At 41.5% G+C, this 19,327-nt stretch overlaps 2 protein-coding genes across 4 annotated transcripts; one reads left to right on the top strand and one right to left on the bottom strand.

Moving 5' to 3' along the window:
- Nucleotides 1–1,113: 1,113 nt before the first annotated feature.
- Nucleotides 1,114–11,009, bottom strand: ggt5a (gamma-glutamyltransferase 5a). Its single transcript, XM_031300785.2, has 12 exons — nt 10,630–11,009; nt 10,130–10,257; nt 9,947–10,042; nt 8,218–8,404; nt 7,955–8,115; nt 7,571–7,717; nt 7,173–7,303; nt 4,875–5,059; nt 4,486–4,577; nt 2,156–2,262; nt 1,863–1,973; nt 1,114–1,774 (listed from the first exon to the last, which is right to left on the bottom strand). Exons 1-12 carry the CDS (start codon nt 10,800–10,802, stop codon nt 1,628–1,630), a joined length of 1,665 nt encoding a protein of 554 aa, XP_031156645.1. The 5' UTR covers nt 10,803–11,009; the 3' UTR covers nt 1,114–1,627.
- Nucleotides 10,374–18,137, top strand: asphd2 (aspartate beta-hydroxylase domain containing 2). Of its 3 annotated transcripts, none has more exons than XM_031300793.2 (4): nt 10,374–10,394; nt 15,636–16,829; nt 17,305–17,418; nt 17,609–18,137. In XM_031300793.2, the coding sequence occupies exons 2-4, from the start codon at nt 15,965–15,967 to the stop codon at nt 17,737–17,739; spliced, it is 1,110 nt and encodes a 369-aa protein (XP_031156653.1). In that variant the 5' UTR covers nt 10,374–10,394; nt 15,636–15,964; the 3' UTR covers nt 17,740–18,137. The 3 variants fall into 3 exon arrangements, with proteins under 3 accessions (XP_031156653.1, XP_031156651.1, XP_031156652.1); XM_031300791.2 differs by lacking the exon at nt 10,374–10,394 and adding an exon at nt 14,187–14,510; XM_031300792.2 differs by lacking the exon at nt 10,374–10,394 and adding an exon at nt 14,187–14,506.
- The last annotated feature ends 1,190 nt before the right edge of the window (nt 18,138–19,327 follow it).

Raw genomic sequence — 19,327 nt, forward strand, 5'->3', positions numbered from 1 at the left:
AGTTTGTGTTGATTCTAGCGGCCGCTTTGGGCAAAAGCGGTAGTGTTTTTACCACACCTGCTGTCGTAAACGTCTTTTCTTCACGGTGCTGTATTGCCCACTGTAGATTAATGAGTTAGCATTACCGTGAGGTCATATAGTCGCAATGAATGTTTTGCTTAAGTTACAGATGCATTGTTGCATTTCAAGTGTTGCATACGGTAACTTAGCCTACTTTGGATGTCTCGTGAGCTAAACCGGGTATCACTGTCACTGTGGTATGAGCCAAAGCATTAGGAGATTGTTGTAGCAACCAACACAGGCTTTTCCGGTGTTAAAAAGAAATCTGTGACCCGTCAGAATGTGTTACTGTAGCGCCGTCTACCTGCCGCAAATCAATCTGTGACTTCGCGGGAAAAATCTGACCCGGGCAGAGGCCTCACTAAAAACTATATAAAAATAGCGTTCTTTTCACTGTTCGTCTCGTTTGATGTTACAGGTCAATTAAGACCATTGTATGAAAAATGACAGAGCTTTAGAAACATTAAAAAGTTACATATAGTCACTTTAAAGTGCATCATATTTCTTCACAAATTTTTCTCCTTTTTGTATGACTTACTATTTAATGTGATTATCTTGCTCCAGCTGCTGCATGCTCTGGCACAAAAATAAAAAATAAATAGTTAACATTAACACAGAGAAGCCGCACATTTTGGCACAGAGGGATAGATTTACAGATTTCAATAGCATTAACCTCGGGGTTGAAGGGATTGACCGACCGGCTGAGGACCACTTTGGTGCATCCAAAGGAAGCACATGCCATTTTTGGCTGTTGTCCTAGATTGCCACCAGGATTTATTGATTTTTGTGATTTTATTTGTGATAATATTATTTCTATTTTTTATGTATTTAACTCTTCATCCACCTATTTTGCTTTCTTTATCGTCCCTACTCTTTGTGACCTTTGTTGTTAAAAGTCCATTTATTTAGCTATTATCGTGTTGAACTCAAGAATGGCACAGAGTAGAATATCCACGTGTTAATATAAAATGTTTTCAAGTAGTATTTTAAAAACCAAAAAGGTTTTAGCCAATTTGTGACTGTTTTAATATAGAACTCATCATGGCATGTGAATCATGTACAAAAACCTATTTTATTTGAATATTATACATAAAATCTATATTTCATTCACTGTATATTCAATACACAGTGCTACAACAGCTTATATAGTAAAGGTGACAGAATAACTCCAGTACTAAGAGTATGAATAACCAGAAAGTTGAACAAGTTATTAACTGAATGAGACCATCTAAAATAGCCTGCTATGTATTTTAAGTCTCAGATATTAACATGAATGTACTATCAAGTCATTTGTATACTGTGAAACATGGAATGAACATTGTTTTACAAAAGAAAGATTCAAATAATAACAAGAGCAGGAAAGAAGCTTCACAGATCTGATATAGTCACAGTTGTTTGTTTGTGCACAGTAAAATCCATCATGTCACAGTTACAGTCACTTCTGTCCAGAGGCCACGTGTTTACCTGCTACATGTTACTGGGAGAGTTCAGTTGCGGTTTTGGGGCAGCAGAAGGTCTCTGTAATGTTCAGGCCCCCCTGTATAACTAATGTCAGTGGCTCTTGGTCTCAGTAACCGGCTGCTTCGCCCATTTTCCTGGCATCAGACACGGCCCAGATGCAGCCGTCCTCCTTCTCCGCGGCATTGACCACGTTGTAGAAATGTTTCGCGGTTTCATGTTTGTGTCCCAGAGCCTTCAGAGCCTCGATAACATCCTGAAAGGGGAAAGAGGAGAGGAGACTCAGATGGAGCAAATATGATGTGTTTTATTATTTTAGCAAACAAATGCATTTAGTGCATTACCTTATCGAAGCTGGGCTCAAACTTCACTGCATTTTGAGAGTCGACAAAAACAACCGGAGCAGCGATTGCCTCCTTGAGGCTCTTTCCAAACCAAAGGTGGTTCATAAGCGCCTGGAAGAGAAAACAGGACAATACATTGCAATCTGGTAAATGGAAAAGTGATGAGTACAGAATGGATTATGGACGCAGTGAAGACACTCGGGAAGACAGCACTTGCTGTGACAACAGTGGGGGGCATTAGTCTGCAGCAATTTATCTTAATGGCACTTAGTGTGATTGCCGCAGACACGTACCGAGGCCATCCCAGCCGTGATCATGCTCCCACCAGTTGATCCAATCACCAGCATCTTGGACTGAGACTTCAGCACAGCGGGGGCCATGGAGGATGGAGGCTGCTCCCCTGACAACACAACAAAAGCATTAGATGACAGACGGCTACAATTCAGACTCATCAATGTGAGAAGAATGAGAAGGCAATTATTCTAAATGCAATCAGCCGAGTGTCTCTAAATGATGTGAATCACAGGCTTGCACAGAGGGTGAAGGGCATTTATTCAACCCTTTGCCTTTGTTCAGCAGCTGACATCAGGCAGAAATGAAAATCTTTTGTTAGACAAATGTCTTTGGGGTTGTAGGGTTCATATTACAAGACTAATGCAGCATTTCCACTGCATGGTACAGTCATCTCCACTTGCTCTTTTTGGGGTTTCCATTGGCAAAAGTTGTGGATAGTACTTGGCAGGGCCTGAAGTTAACTTTTTTGGCCACCAGCCACTGTGGCAGGTGGATTATAAAATCTACTAGCCACACAGGCTTATACCACCCAATTTCTTTTGCCTCATAAAGGTGAAATACCGGAAATGCACGAGCATTTCTCTGAGCCATTCACACGACAGTCACTGCAGTACATTTGTTCTGTACTGCTGTAATAAACCAGCCACTCGCAAACCTTGCCGTTGTCGGTCCACTTATTATTAAAACGTCTTCTTTTACTTTTCTTTGAATCACCCTCATCTTTTCTTTCGCCCCAGTAATGTGCCGCCTCATTTTTCAGCTCAAAATGGCCTACTTGGTTGAGATGTGAAAGACCAACAGTGGCAAAAAACAACTATAGATCACTCAATTCTCATTGGCTACCCGCCAGCATAGAACATAGACTGACAGTTTTACCCGCCGATGGCTAAATTCACCTGCATTTGGCACAGGTGTTAATTTCAGGCCCTGGTAGGCCTACCTAGTACTTTTTTTGGTACTACTTAAAACACTGGAGGCAAGTGATTGGTCACGGGACATCCATTTTTAAAAAGCCAAGTTCACTCAACCTAGATTTTATAAACTGGCAGCCTGCAAAACTCGACATTCGACATCACTAGGCCGCGCAATTAACAAAGTGCAGACATTGTTGCAGATGAAAGGATCCAGCGAGTGTTGCATTGAAGATGATGTCACGGCAGTTTCACGTGATGTCACTATGGCTATCAGCTGAGAATTCCGCCTACACTGAAGGGGTTCTATCCACAGTGAAAAACAAAATAGAGAAAAACACATGGTACCAAAAGTGAGTTGAGCTGAGTCAAACCATGCAGTGGAAATGAGGAAATGAGGCATAAGAGTCTCCAGCCATGCTTGCTGTACTTTGGTACAGCTTTGCTGCTAAATGCTAACATCAGCATGCTTACATTCTCGCATTGACAAATGCTAACATGCTGATGTTTAACAGGTATAACGTTTACCATTCATTATCCTAGTTTAGCCTGTTAGCATGCTAACATTTGCTAATAAGCACTAAACAGAGTAGAGCTGAGGTTGATGGGAATGTCTTTAGTTTTGCATGTATTTGGTCATAAATCAAAGTAATGAAAATTGAAATTCATTCTGTACCTGATGACAGCACTGAATGATAGTTAAAGAGGTTGTTGAGATATTTCTGTCTGGACCAAAGTGAAGGACTGACAGATCAACAGACCGATACTGCCATTCTAAGCAGTGCCACTAGCATGGCTAAAAAGAGGTTGGTGAGCTTAAATATGTCATAAGAAGTTATGTTATACAAAGATCTTTGCTTGCTATCCACTCACAGCACCACCGAAAATATAAACCATCAATTCTGAGGCCTCAGATACAGTAAAGCAGGTACTCTCGCCACTCCTGTAGTATGTATGTACTGTATGTAGGCTAAATACAATTGAAGTACTTCTTGAGCAAGGTTTTTAACCCTGTACCAGTGGACAACTTTGCAAGACCCCTTGGAATAAGGGTGTGTACATTGTGTCCTATTGTGCTCCGAGACTCGGGAACAAACTTCCCCATTCATATTAGGTCCTCCTCTACTGCAGAGATCTTTAAGTCTCGTCTTAAAACACATTTGTATTCTTTGGCGTATGATTTAGTTTAGGGACATTTGTATAGAAGTGTGTTGTTTGTATGATGTTCATTGTGTCTATATTTGTATTGTCTTCCTTTGTTTTTATAACATAATATAACTTTGTACAGCACTTTGTTCAGCCTAGGTTGGTTTTAAATGTGCTCTATAAATAAATTGACTTGACTTGTGTGTGTAGCGTTGAAACCTGTATTACTTGTATTTCAGGAATGTTGAAATGTGTTATGCTGATCTGATTACCAGGAAAGATGTTTTCGACTTTGCCACAGAAGTCAGACAGCTCGTTGTTGAGGATGACTCCAGTGCTCGGAGAGAAGACCTTGGAGCCAAATCTGTGAAGGAAATACATGCAATGAATTGGCTCTTGACATTATGACACTTGTAATACAGACACACTTCACTTTAAAAAAAATAAAAAGTTGAAAAATTGCGCTTTTCTCTAACTGAGGTTTTGGATTTTGATGACTGGAGTCCTATGAAAAGAGAGATTTCTTTCCAAATTTCTTACACAAAAACACTCCTTCCTTAATCTCTTAAATATTCTTAATCCTCTACTTTCAAACCTTTCAAGAGTAAAACTTGATGGTTTATTTCTCACTGTCAAAAGCAGAACACCTTCAAATACTGACATGTGGTTGATGGTGCTGGTGACAGACACAGCAGATCCGTCCTCAGCCAGCACAGACACATGCGTGGTGCCCATGCTGTCCAGATACGGGTCGATGTTGTAATACTGGGGATCATGAGTCGCGTTGCTGCTGATCAAGCTCCGTATGTGCTCGGCAAAGCTATCCTCTGTGAATTTCCTGGCCATCTGTGAGAGATACAGAGGATTTCAAAGGTAAAGTTATGATTGTATTTCAGGCTTCTAGTTGCTTTGTAGGGAAAACAGAAAGGGAATTACAGCCCATTTGAACCCTTTCAGTCCCTGTGCTTTTGCACTACTTCTATTTGTCTGCCTCTCGAACTCTCTTATTCATTTCAAACATTGCATGAATAACTACCCCAATAGGAAAGAGAATAAATATTTGATGTAAGTAGTTGCAGTCAAGATTTATGATGGATTATATACATGTAGAATTTAGGTTTGCCAACATCCAGTTAGAAAATTCATTTATTAGAAAGCTGAAGGTGTCACATATGACAAATCATCACAGTAGTCCAACTAACCAGAGAAAGTTGTGAGGGTTTTGGTGTAACTGACAGCAAACTGATCAAAACTGATCAAATGCAATAATGAACGTTTGCTTAAAGTTACTTCAAGTCAAACCATTTCATTGACAGGGGCCAACACCTGTACCTTCCCCCACGCTAAGAGAGTGGCACGCAACCAAACTTGATTCACACATGTTGAATAGATCACCATAACAACTCAAGGAGGAGATGCTCATAGGGATGTTAATATGTTGATTGACAGCGAGACCAGTCGGTTCACTCAGAAGCATCATCTAAAAGTGGGTGGAAGGCCTGCGTTTAACTGGGTTCTAAGACCATTAGAATCAATGGGAAGTAACTAAGTACATTTACTCAAGTATACTGTACTAGTTATACCTCCCTTTTCCCACTGTATGATACTTTATATTTCTACTCCACTAAATATTAGAGGGAAATTGTACTTTTTACTCCAGCACATTTATCAGACCGATTTTTACGACAAAATCATGTGATCAAAGAAATAAAATATCATGCATTTGTTATAAATTAAACCTCCTAACAGTAAATAAGGTAGTTAAAATCAGCTCCATCTCGACCAGCTACAGCAATTCTGCAAAACAAGTATGTTTACTTTTGATGATGTTTTGAGTACATTTAGCTGAAATACTTTTGTACTCTTAATTAAAGGTCCAATGTGTGGGAATTTCTCCCATCTAGCGTTGAGATCATATATCGCAATCAACTCTCTCGCGCCACGCAGTTCAAAGTACGTATTACAGCTACGGTAGCCTTCACGCTTCAAAAAGCCGGTCTCTTGCTCTTTTCAATATCCTTTTTCTTTCTCTGGGCGAATAAGAACTTGCCAGGGCCGGGAAGCGACGATACCCATTACCAGCATTAGCAGCACCTGTGAGTTTATCATGTGACAGTGAAAACGCGAAAGGCGGAGCAGTATGTCCTGTATGTCCCTTACCGGCTAACGTATTTCAAGATGGCCCATGAATATGGAGCGTCTACCCCAGTTCGTGCGAATGCAAATGTAAGATTTCAAACCAAAAGGAATACTTGGAATTGATGGTGGTGGTAAATATTCATGAAAAAGGACAAGTTTGTGAACGGGCAACACGGATTTTGATAATGGACAACTAAACACATTACACACTGGACCTTTAAGTAACATTTTGAGCATGACTTTGACTTGTAACAGTAGTATTTAAAGTAAGTAGTAGGGCTGGGTACCAAGTTTTGATACTTTTTAGGCACCAAATTGCCTTCTTAGAATGGAGTATCGAAAAATGCCTTGTCATTCAATACCAAATTCCAATACCTAAGGAGTAAATCACAGCAGCATCAGTGAGCCAATAAGCATGCAGCATGCTTCTACCAAGATCTAACAATATTGGTGATTGGCTGTCTAACGTTACACATCGTAGAGGCATGCAGGAGAAATTCTACGTTACACAGAGACGTGTGTGTTGTTGTATTTTGAGAGGCTTGACTACAATGTGTGTCACATAAGTGTAAAGGAGTACCGTGTAATGTTGGAATTGGTTTTTGTTCAAATTTATAATAACAATTTATAAAATTAGTATTGAAAAAAGTATTGTTAAGGAACCGGTATCAAAGTCACGGTGTCGGTCTCAAAAACATTTTAACGATACCCAGCCCTAGTACAGTAAGTAGGCTTTGCTACTTTTAAGTAAAGGACCTATACTTCTTCCACCACTGATTATAAGCCACAACTAGACTTAACTTCCTTATAAATAACTTACTTCTTCTGAGCTGAAGCGTGGATCACGGATGTGTTTCTTTAATCCGTTGGCAAACTTAAAAGCTTCAACAAGGCGATGATAGGTCAGTGTCTTTTGATCACCCATCAGAGATGCTGAATTCAATTTATATCCTGTAAATAAGAGCAATTGTTTAGTTTTCCCCAGTGTATTCCACTTCCAAAGATGTGCAGTATCTAGATGCTTCCCGGACATTAAACACTCCACAGTACAGTATTCACCCCATCATTCTGTCTCCTCATTTAGGTAACTCAAATGCAACAACCTGCAAAACTGCAAGTATTCATTTGTCATTTGTCATGAACACAGCTAACGAGCTTTATTCTGTGATTTGAAAGTGCGGATGAGCAGCAGCTCTGCATTTTGAGTACAGCAGGAACCTTTCATGACGTTCAGGATGAGGCTGAGGATGATGCCTCCTGCAGGGGGTGGGGGGATGTACATCTGGTACGCTCCCAAAGGAACAGCCCACGCATCAGTCACTGTAGCTCTATACGATGCCAGGTCCTGCGCCGTGAGTGTTCCTCCTGGGCAAAAACATTGAAACAAATGGCTCTGCTAAGTAGAACTGAACAAAACACATCTCAGCTCCACATAATCAAGACTTTTAATGGATCCAGGCAGCGCACACTGGAGTCTGTGAGTGATCGCTGCAGTGTTTTACAGACACAACTGATTTGTTCATTTGTAATCAGATCATTGTGCCAGGCGGAGATAGAAAATAGTTGAAAAAAGAGAGCATGATGAAACCCGTCTGACAATACCTGCCTCCTGTATGTCACGGATTAAATCCTCTGCTATTCTTCCCGTGTAAAAAGCGTCTGCCCCGTGGTTTGCTATCATCTCCAACGTGTCGGCCAGTTTCTCAAACTTCACAATATCACCAGTCTTCAGCAAGTTCCCATTCTTATCTGTGTACAACTTCCTAATGTACAAATACAAAGAAAGAAAATATCACTTAAATGTGGAAAGGTAAAATGTTCATTTTGTGCATATTTTTGAGTCATTTTAGGAGGTTCCTTCATACCGTAGAGGCTGGGTCTGGTTCGTATCAACGTATGGGATGTATCGACCTTGGATGGGAGGAATAGGAAACCCTTCTCTGGCCAGTTGAATGGTCGGCTGGAAGAGGGTTGCCCACGGCAACTTCCCATAAAGCCTGTATGCCTGTTCATAACCCCGAATTTCCCCCGGAACCCCAATCCATTGGCTACCTGGGAGTTTGGATAGATAGAGAAAGTAAATATACATTTACTCAAGTTCTGTACTTAAGAAAATGTTGCTACGTCATTACTATTTCCATTTTTTGTCACTTCACATTTAAGCTGGAAATATTCTACTTTTTACTCCACTACATTTATCTCGTAGCTGAAGTTATGAGTAACTATACAGATTCATGTTTTACAGGAAAACATTTCGGTATATGATGAGCTTATGAAATGCAATAGATATAAATGTAACCAGTGGCTTATAAAATAGCAGAGAACAGTTGCAGTCACGTTTCAAGCTGTTAGCCTTTCCACCAAAGAGACATTTCCCCTCTATACTTCGCACATGGTTTCATTTGAATAACTGTAGGAAGTACAAGTATCTAATATTTCACACCAAAAGCAAATATTAGAGAAAAGTCCAAAAAGTAGATGTTATTTTGTTTTTTTTCAAACCTCATTTATCATTTCACGAGCCCTCAGATTTATTGTATCTAGGGGCCTGACCCCTAGTTTGATAACCACTGAACTAAACTAGCTAACTCTATATATAAAGTAGTTAAAACTACAGTAGCTGCGCATCAACCAGCTACAACAATGAAATGCTTTTAACACATTAATGCATCAGTAAACCTAATAATGTAATATATACTAATACTTCAGGAACCATTTTGAGAACTAATGCTTTGATACTTAAAACAGATTTTGCTGATAATATTTCTCTACTTTTAGGACTTTTAATGCAGGACATTCACTTACTGTAAGATGGAGTATTTGTACATTAATGTAATGGTATGTACTTAAATTAAGGATGTGAGTACTTCTTCCACCCTTGGGTTAGCTATGTAAGAAAAGCAGATAATGAAGAGATAATGAACTCTCTTCCATACCAATATCTTTATCCATTTTTACAACAATATTGTTTTTAACTTTTATATTTCTTTTATTTGAATGGTATCATACACTAAGCACATGACGTTGTCATCACTCAGTTACAGATATTTCCTTGTTTACTTACAGTAAAAATAGGCTAACAAGTAGCCTACACGTTGCAACATGATGAATGGTTAGTTTAGGACTCATGTTCCTGGTGTGTGTGTGTGTGTGTGTGTGTGTGTGTGTGTGTGTGTGTGTGTGTGTGTGTGTGTGTGTGTGTGTGTGTGTGTGTGTGTGAGAGAGAGAGAGAGAGAGAGACACAGAGAGTTCAGGACTGTTGGGCCCCATTGTGTATACAATCAGACTCTACTGCTACTCATTCAAGCAAGCATGACAAAGAAGAAACAAAGATGTGCATGTCCAAGAAAGGACTGGCAGTATCTTCAGTCCTACACATAACATACATCTTTCATCTTTGTGCCCTTTTGTATTAAATACAGTTGTCCAGATGTGAGCCATAATGAATTCCTCGAGAGGAGCAGCATATTATCCTTGCTTCCTCCAGCATGATAATGCGAGGAACCTGTACGTGACACACAAGGAAGACAAGAAATGCTCCCAACAAAAGATCCAGGAAAACCTGATGCAGGATTTGATATGCTGCAGCGGTACCTGATATCAGCTGGAAGGTGGTAGGACATGACTTCAGCAGATCAGATTTAAACTTCTCAGGTACAGTTTCTCTGGAGTTGATGATTTTCACTTTGCCTTTGAAAAGAGAAGATATTATCATTTAACTTTGCCTCCACTCGGTAGTTCTGCTGTATTAGAGGGCTGAATAAATGTGGCTGTTACCAGAGCTGTCCATCACTGTGAATATGGATCCCCCTCCGATGCCCATACTCTGTGGGTTCATGACGGAGGTGCACAGCAGCGCAGCGATGGCGCCATCTACCGCTGAACCCCCTTTTTGAAGTATGTCCCTGGAAGATTTCACACTCATCACTGTTCATGCCAATCTATGCCCATTATACTGCGTACCGTATGCCAAGTAAGGAAATGGCGTGTTTATGTTTTGCATAGGCTGATGATATGTAAAGCACATTCAGCCTCCTTGTTTGTTAGTACATATTTTATAGACTTACATCTGATTCACTGAGGCATGTAGAATATAAGTTGTCACTTCGTTACTGAGATCTTTGCTATTACAGTATGGATAGAGAAGTTTGTAGATAGTTTTAGTAAGCGCTAAAGTGCGCTCATTAGGAGAGTGTGTGTTATGTATCTCCATACGCACCTCACTGAGCAGAACAAATGAAAATGTGTGTTTAACACAAGTGTAAAAAGCCACTCACCGTCCAATCTGTGAACATTTCCCAGAGTCTGCGGCCACTGCAGCGCTTGAGAAGGTGCTATCTGGACACTTATTTGTGCGCCTCACACGCACAGCAATACACACAATGACAACAACTACGCAGAGCAGCATCAGTGCGCAACAAGTGTACACCCTCGCCTTTGACCTCGCCATGGTTGATATTATCCAATACCGCTGCGGGGATCATTAAAGTTTCATCATGACTTTAACAGGTTATCTCCTCTGAAACATTACAACTTCACGACTGACTTGGTGACTGGGAGCGGAGCCCAGTTGCCCCATCAGAAGGGGCGTGCACAGCCTGAACAGCCTGGCTCCACCCTCCGCCTGGAGTGCAAAGGGGGTGAGTGGGTGGGCGAGGAGGTTGTGACTTAACTGCTGAGTCATGCCTGAGAATCAGAAATCAGAAAAGGTTTTATTGCTACAGTACACTCACTGTATGTGGAATTTGCCTTGGTGAAAGGATGCATACATAACAAACACACTTCAAAATACAGCCTACTGTAGATCTGTGGTCCCCATGTTTCTTTGATTTTACTGACAAACGCAAACAACCAAAAAGTTATACATATTTTCAGAGGTGTGTTCCAGAAAATGACTCAATTATTTGGGGTAATGTGACTGAGAAAAACAGGTCTTTTTTATTTTTATTTTTATTTTTATTTTTACATAGTTTCCATGTTCCAGATTTGAGAGGATTCTGTATTTTTAATTAGCAAAGTCCCAGTTAACTCAGTTAAAAAAAAAGGCCTTTAAACAGGGGCCCTGCAGCAACAACTTTAAATCTTACCAGTTGGAAAATGTAGGCGATCAAGACTCACGTGGACTCATAGAAACTGTAGAATAACTTTACTCATCTTGAACAAATGCAAAACAGTTGAAGCTCCACACAGTCTAGTCAGGGCCTGTCAGACAGCCACCTATCACTCATTGTGATTGATTGCTGACACACTGCTTTGGGCTAGTTGTTCTATGATTGCGCACGCTCCAGTTAAAGAGGGTCCAGACTTTAACCCTGGTGTGAGAGCCAGTGGGAGGAGTGTATGAGTCCCCAGGAGTGACGTTGGTAGTTGGGCCCTTCTAGGAAAAGTTGGTGTCATATTCTGTCATAAACTATCACCATCAAACTACTGCTCTTTCCCTCCTGTGAGACGCAACCCAGGCAAGTTGCAATGCATCTTGGGAAATGCTGTCTGCAGTTATATCAAACAGAAGTCGATGGGCGAGCCATGAGGCATACGGAAGAGGGAGGCTCTCAATTGAGTCAAGTCAGACTTGAGCAATACCGGATGTAGGGCAATTTCGCCTTCAAAGTAAAATAATTGACCACGGTAGCCAGGTAGCAAACAGACGTTGGGCCAACGTCAATTTTGGTTGGCTACGTTGGCCCAACCTATCTGACAGAAATACAACGTTGGGCCAACGTTGGTATGGTCAGCTGCAATGGCCCAACCTATCTGACAGAAATACAACTTTGGTATGGTCTAGAGCTGCAAAGATTAATCGATTAATCGATTAGTTGTCAACTTTTAAATTAATCGCCAACTATTTTGATAATCGATTAGTCGGTTTGAGTCATTTTTTAAGACAAAAGTAAAAATTCTTTGATTCCAGCTTGTTAAATGTGAATATTTTCTAGTTTCTTCTCTCCTCTGTGACAGTAAACTGTATATCTTTGAGTTGTGGACAAAACAAGACATTTGAGGACTTCATCTTGGGCTTTTGGGAAACACTGATCTAAATTTTTCACCATTTTCTGACATTTTATAGACCAAACAACTAATCGATTAATCGAGAAAATAATCAACAGATTAATCGACTATGAAAATAATCGTTAGTTGCAGCCCTAGTATGGTCAGCTGCAATGGCCCAACTATGGTGAGTCCACTTCCCTCAAATATATGCATGCAGCATTTCATGTTTTACCATTCTTCCCAGTAAACATGGGGAAATAAGTATTTGTCTGGCTCGTTTTTATGACGTTGTTTCCAAGCAATACTATGCATCAAATGTGTAAAATCAGAACGATGTATTTATTAAAGATTACAAAGAAATGACAGGACATCGTATGACAAAAGATGGTTACATAAAATAAAAACAGTAAGAATGGATAACGTTACCTCCACATTCACATTTTGTGTTAAACTGAATATGTAGCATAAGTGGGTAAAATAGAGAGATTCTGAATTTCTCTGCTTTTAGCAGTGCTGCCGCTAATAATTATTTTCATTGTCAATTAATCTGCCAGATATTTTCTTAATTAGTCGATCAATCATTTTGTCTATAAATTGTTGGAAAATAGTAAAAGAGCCCAAGCTGATGTATGTATTGATGTATTGTATGTTGCTTGTTTTATCCCACATTCCAAAGTCCAAAGGAATTCAGTTATATATGTTAATAGCTTATTTTATATGGCAGAGAAAATTGTTACATTATAAAGGCTGTCAAATGAAAAATTAATGAATGATTAATCAATTATCAAAATAGTTGCAGATTAATTTTCTGTCAATTGATGCATTGATTAATACATTCATTCATAATAATTGATTAATCAAGAGTTTCAGCTCCAGTATAGACCTACAGCTATTTCAAAATATATTTTAAACATTCTCAGTGGAATCATTACAGTTATATTAAGCTCCTTGTGCAAGCCTGAAAACAAAAATTGTCTTTTCATTTGTTCGCTGATTACTTTAAAGGTTTCCCTTTAAGGTACAGGGAAACCTGTCCGCAGACAGTTGTGAATCAGGTGAGTGTGACTTCACCCTTTGGACTGATTGGTCAGGTTATCAGTCCCTGCCACATTGCTACTTATGCTCCAAAACTCATGATGAATAAACATGGAACTCAGGCTTTCTGGTCATGTTGGAAGCCAATCCTTGGTGATGCAAAGGTTTCCTGCAAGCATACTTAAAAACAAGGATATTGGTAATATGCTTAAAGGGGAACTCCACCAATTTTACACCGAAAGGTCAGTTCACTTGTCTTGGAGAGTCGCTCAGCATGTGATAACAGTTTGTAAAATCATCTGGATGGAGCTTTTGAAAGAACATGGGAGCAAATGTGTCAGGGAAGGTCTAATGAAAGATGCTACCGCATTGCATTTTGGGAACTGTAGGATGCAGCTTGACACATGCTAGGGTCTAAAATTCAGGATATCTCACCCTGTGCTGCTTTGACTTGCTATTCTTTTTTTTAAATCTGTCTCTTGAAAGTGATTCAATGTGTAATTGTTCCTTTAAGAAGAATAGCTGCAGAGACTTATTGCGTTGAAAGTGTTTTGACTTTTTTATATATATATATATATATATATATATATATATATATATATATATATATATATATATATATATATACACTTTAAGTTGTTGCACCATTGCCTCGCATGGAAATGTGAAGAGTTTTGGAGTTCCAGTGCTTTTGCTGACTGATTTCAACCACAGAATGTATAAAATGTTTATTATTTTTGTATTTCAACACGCTCCTCACTGAGACGTTTATTTTGAAATACCGGAAATATTGTTGCGCATTCCTCTGGTTACTTGACGCTGGGTGTCTTCTCCTGGTGGAGCTTCAGTATTTACAACAATATTGTCTGTAGCCTATCCGACGCTGCTGTCCATCACAGATAGACAGGGAGCCAAACCGTCGCTGGAACAGCTTTCTGATTTTTCTCTGCTATATGATGGCTGTCGGCTCCAGTTAGGACTTCTTTTGCGCATTTTGGAGATATTTCCTATAATGTTGGCGAGTGATATCCGTCTACCTTGTGCACTGCAGTGGTGCGCAGCTTCGCCTGGAGAAACACCTGTGCGCCTCTCCTCTTCCTCTCCACTGGCCACAGTCAGGAATGTTGAGTAGGTATGGATGCAAACCTGTGCACGAATCCACCCACCAAACATCCACGTAGCTCCAGACAAGGAAACATAAGCTCGGTTACTGCGTTCTGCTTGTTTTCCGCGGCTTATTGAACGCTACAGCTCATCAATGTGTTGGTCATCGGTTTGTATGGCAGCTTGGCCCTGGTGGCAGCCGCTCTAGCCATTACATTACGTGATTACATGGAAACAGTGGAGGAAATAAGGCAGGGTGTGTGTGTGTGTGTGTGTGTGTGTGTGTGTGTGTGTGTGTGTGTGTGTGTGTGTGTGTGTGTGTGTGTGTGTGTGTGTGTGTGTGTGTGTGTGTGTTTGAGATGGCTTCATGGTTGGGTTTGATGGCCAGTCTGTCCTAAAAGCAGCGGGAGTGTGTGGAGAATGTGGGGGCGGCTTGATGCTGTCAGACAGGATGTAGGGGAGGATCTATTGGAGCACGATTACCCGACCATTTTTGGTGAGAGAGCATTGTGGAGTTCTGATCACAGTTGACGCATTGCACTCATCGCGTTTCGGCTGCTGGTCCATTATCATTATATAATCACACTCATGTAATCCAGTCCCTTCATTTTTTAACTAAAACAGCATACGATTACACAGACTACAGCTCGCCCCCTCCCTCCCTCCCTCCCTCCCTCCCCCCGAGGATCTATGCAGCTCCTGCTGAGCAACCTATGAATGCCAATTATAATACATGTGGGTGTATCAACACTGTTTAAGTTTACATAATTCACCGTTTTGGTGCGCGCGCCTGTGTGCGTGGTGCGCAAAAATATAAAAGGGAGAGATTTGTGTTAAATGCAGCAATGTGCCAATAGACTCATGGTTTTATACAGTGCAGTACAAGTGTGTGTGCAGTACCGGGTGCAGTCATTTTGAAGTGCACAGTGGGTGGGTGAGTTTCAGCAGGTGTGTTGTTTTGTGGTGCATACAGGATAGGAATTTGCTCCAACTCTGAGGAGGAAGATGTGTTTCACAGACACAAAGCAAGTTGTAATGATACCTCTGCATGCCAACACATTAACAGTAAATAGAATTTGGATGATTCGTGTGTCAATCGCAGCATTCCCTAATCTCTCTCCTCACCTCTCTTTCTTTTGTCTTTGTTTTTCAGAGAACACATTACCCTAAGGCTCGGTGTCTGTCTGCGTTTGTCTGAAAGAACGAGAGAGAGAGCAGCATTAATACGGCACAGCCAGACATCATGCAAGGAGAAACCTTCCCTCGTTGTAGAGTGCTGAAATGTTAGGATCAACGAGCGTGTGTGTCGGATCAAATCAGACTGTTTACCATAGGGGGGGTGATAAGAGCTGCTTGACATTAGACTCACTCACGCCCTGTGTGTGGTTCAAGGCCCCTTTAAATCACGATCAAGAAAAGACGTGTTAACTGATCTCTCATCAGCACCCCACATCAGATTCAGCAATCCAGAAACGAGCCAAGATGGAGTGGTCACTGGACAATGTGAGGGAGATGGTGGCTGGAGGGATGCAGTCTATAAGGGAGTGTGAGATCTGTGCTTTTGCCATAGCCATGTGTGTGCTGCTGCTGTTTATGTGGTATTGTTACAGGGTGGGCCGGGAGCATGGCTCCAGCCCTCTGCGTGGGAGGTATCTGGCTGGGCCCAGCCGAATTGGAGGGGTGGTGGGGGGCTTCATGAGCTCAGACTGCCGTGGCAGGGGGAAAGGAAAGCCTGGATCAATGCTAGAAGAGCAGAACGGCTTCGCTTTCTGCCAATCGTCAGAGTGCTTCCGATGTACCAGCGCCGGAGAGAGTCTGAACCAGAGGCTCTACCACAGCCTGCAGGATTACGCCAAGCGCTACACCTGGTCAGGTATGGGCAGGGTGCATAAAGGAGTCCGTGATCAAGGCCGATACCTTAACAGCAGACCAACCATCCAGCGGCCAGAGGTCTTCTTCCTCCCAGACCTACCGTCAGCCCCTTTCTTCTCCAGAGAAGTACAGAGACACGACGTGGAGCTACTGGAGCAGAGCTTCCCCGCCCTTCTGGCCGAGTTCGAGAGCATCTACCACCAACCTCCAGCACGCAGCGGCTCCTCCCTGCCGCCGGGGTGGAAAGCCAACAACACTCCTCGCGGGCAGTGGTGGACCTACTACCTGGTAAACCAAGGCACCCCTCTGGTTCTCAATGTCAGGAGGTGTCCACGGGCCTGGAGGGTGCTGGGCCAGCTGCGTACCTTCATCGCCAACAACGTGTTCGGAAACGCCTGCTTCTCTGTGCTGACGCCTGGAGCTCTGATCACTGAGCATTACGGTCCGACAAATGTCAGGCTGCGCTGCCACCTGGGTAAGAGAGTGAACTGTTTAGTGAGCTGAAACCGATTCATCCATGTGATGTCTGAGGCTCAGTGTGTAACACAACAGCAAATGATTGCATATTTGAAGCATATTTAACTAGACGAGCAACCCAGTGAATCAGCTGCTGTGGTGTTGAGACTGAAAATCTGGATCCTCTTGGGTCATGATGGCACATGGCTGAAATTCAGTGGCGTATGTGATTATTTATACTGTTTTCACTGCACCTGAGCTTTGATTCTTTTTCCAACTGAAGTTTGTGAGATGGCTATAAATAGGGATGTTTATTGTTGTGTAGACAGGCTCTTTCATTAGATGCTTTAAAACAGAATACTGTAATAATATGGGACACTCTAAGAAGAGGGCATTTTGTCTGGGATATGTCCCCTGGAAGATTGGTGAGCGACATAAAATGCTTTGCTGTCCCATAATGACACATGGCTGGACTTGTTATTTTTCTCTTGCAGGTCTCAGAGTGCCCCCTTCCTGTGAGCTTGTAGTTGGTGGAGAGCCACAGTGCTGGTCTGAGGGCAGCTGTCTGCTTTTTGATGACTCCTTCCTCCACCGGGCCTTCCACGAGGGTAAGACGGGATTAAAACGGTATCTTTTTATTGCACCCTGTCGCTTTTTATGTATTCCTTTAAGGAGGATTGACCTAAAAATTGTATAATCCAACATTACTAAAGAGCCTTTGTGTGCGTGTGCCTGTGCCTGTGCCTGTGCCTGTGCCTGTGCCTGTGCGTGTGCGTGTGCCTGTGCGTGTGTGTGTAGGCGGCGCAGAGGACGGCCCCAGGGTGGTCTTCATGGTGGACCTCTGGCACCCCAATGTGGCCGCTGCTGAGAGACAAGCCTTGGACTACATTTTTACTCCAGGCCGCTTAGAGGACAAGGAAGGGAAATAGGTGTGAGTGAGAAACCATGTCTGACAGAGAGACAGACGGTGTTTAGGGAAGTGTCTGTAGGATTGGGGAGCAACTCTTTTTCTGCTTTCAGACCAGCTCACACATTCACTGTGTACATATTCTCCGTCTTATACAGTATCTCTCATAACTCTTCTTAGCAGATGACCAAACATTGGGCCTCTTTTATCAATCATGTTCGTGTTTCAGCCTGTATTGTTGTGTAAAAGACAGCCACGCTTGAAAGTACCTACTTAAATTCTCCAAAACTTAGTAGGAGCACGATTGTTTAAGCAGCCATTTCATTTTTATTAATGCGTATTGACACCATGGCAGGGACATTTCAGCTTTATTTGTTGTTGTTTTATTTTGAATCTTTGCATTAAAGATGAATGAATGAGTGACTGAACAGTAAAAATTTACCCAGCAAGCAGTTCCCATCAAATATGTTTTTTTTCACATTTTCCTCTAACTTTGGGCCAATTCTGGAGAGCATCTATCTATCTATCTAAGATTCTATCTACAGCTTATATCAGTCTTATTTTGGTTGCTGCTTGAAACAGTTTAGCAGATATGATGACTGTTTTTTAGCGAGCCAAACAATAATGTCTCACCCTCTTGTTGTTATGCTTCACAGCATGTATGGGTCCATACGCTAACCTATTCTATTAGCGATACATGAACTGGAGTCAATGAGCATTTATGGGCCCCAAAAGCTTCCTAACAGTTTAAAAAGATTTTGTGTCAAGTATCAGTGGTATTACTGTACACTAACTCAACGTAATCATTTTAAACTTACCTTAACACCTACATCCATTTTTTGCAAGGGCTAAACAATTTAATCATTCAACTTTTTTTTATATTACTCAACATATACGGTCACACTTGAATTGTTGATTCAAACCGAAACACGATTGTAAGTGGGTTTGCACATTTTTCATTTCTAAAACACCCACTTACAAATGTGGGACCCGTTTTGGACAGTTTGAATTGTCATGAATGAGTGGTAAATCTCATGCTTGCAGAATGGTGACATATGTTCAGTGATTGTAGTGCTTATTTGCATCAAATCACTGCTAAAGTCAAGCTAAAGCTAAGGGATAGTTGCTACAACGCTGGAGGATTTTAGGCCTATACTGTTCAAAAGGTTGTCATAAACACATTAGACCAGATAAGAAAAAAAGTGTAGCTGCATATTGGCTTTACTAATACTGATTAAAGCTATAGTGCGTAGTTTCTGTCTCCCCCATGAGGAATTCTAAGTAATGACAGCAAAACTGTCGGCGCGTCCACATGATACAAGCCTTCCGTGATCGCGTTTCACCCCCACCCCTCCTCCACACAGTTGCTAGTAGCCAAGGAGGACACGGAGGATTAAAAAAACATGATGAACTCTTCAGAAGAGGTTATTATCTTCACTCGATTTTCTGCGCGCAAAAGTCGCCGGACTACACTAGTTTCTGAACATAGCCATACTGAGAAATACAGAGAGAGTTGTGTGGAGCTGATTGTCTTAATGAGCTTTGTAGAAACTCATTTGGCAATGGCTTGAATGTAACGGACGTTCATTAATATCAAAAAGTTACGGACG

This window comes from Sander lucioperca, chromosome 2, assembly GCF_008315115.2.
Source record: "Sander lucioperca isolate FBNREF2018 chromosome 2, SLUC_FBN_1.2, whole genome shotgun sequence".
NCBI lineage: Eukaryota > Metazoa > Chordata > Actinopteri > Perciformes > Percidae > Sander > Sander lucioperca.

What these genes read in the sequence shown, in the direction of transcription:
- ggt5a (XM_031300785.2), bottom strand. Translation starts at nt 10,802, where the DNA reads ATGGCGAGGTCAAAGGCGAGGGTGTACACTTGTTGCGCACTGATGCTG. An exon ending in CACAGTGATGGACAGCTCTG is followed by an intron (nt 10,043 to 10,129) that starts GTAACAGCCACA and finishes CTCTTTTCAAAG; the next exon opens with GCAAAGTGAAAATCATCAAC. An exon ending in CACGCTTCAGCTCAGAAGAA is followed by an intron (nt 5,060 to 7,172) that starts GTAAGTTATTTA and finishes TATCTCTCACAG; the next exon opens with ATGGCCAGGAAATTCACAGA.
- asphd2 (XM_031300793.2), top strand. Translation starts at nt 15,965, where the DNA reads ATGGAGTGGTCACTGGACAATGTGAGGGAGATGGTGGCTGGAGGGATG. An exon ending in CAGGCTGCGCTGCCACCTGG is followed by an intron (nt 16,830 to 17,304) that starts GTAAGAGAGTGA and finishes TTTCTCTTGCAG; the next exon opens with GTCTCAGAGTGCCCCCTTCC. An exon ending in CCACCGGGCCTTCCACGAGG is followed by an intron (nt 17,419 to 17,608) that starts GTAAGACGGGAT and finishes GTGTGTGTGTAG; the next exon opens with GCGGCGCAGAGGACGGCCCC.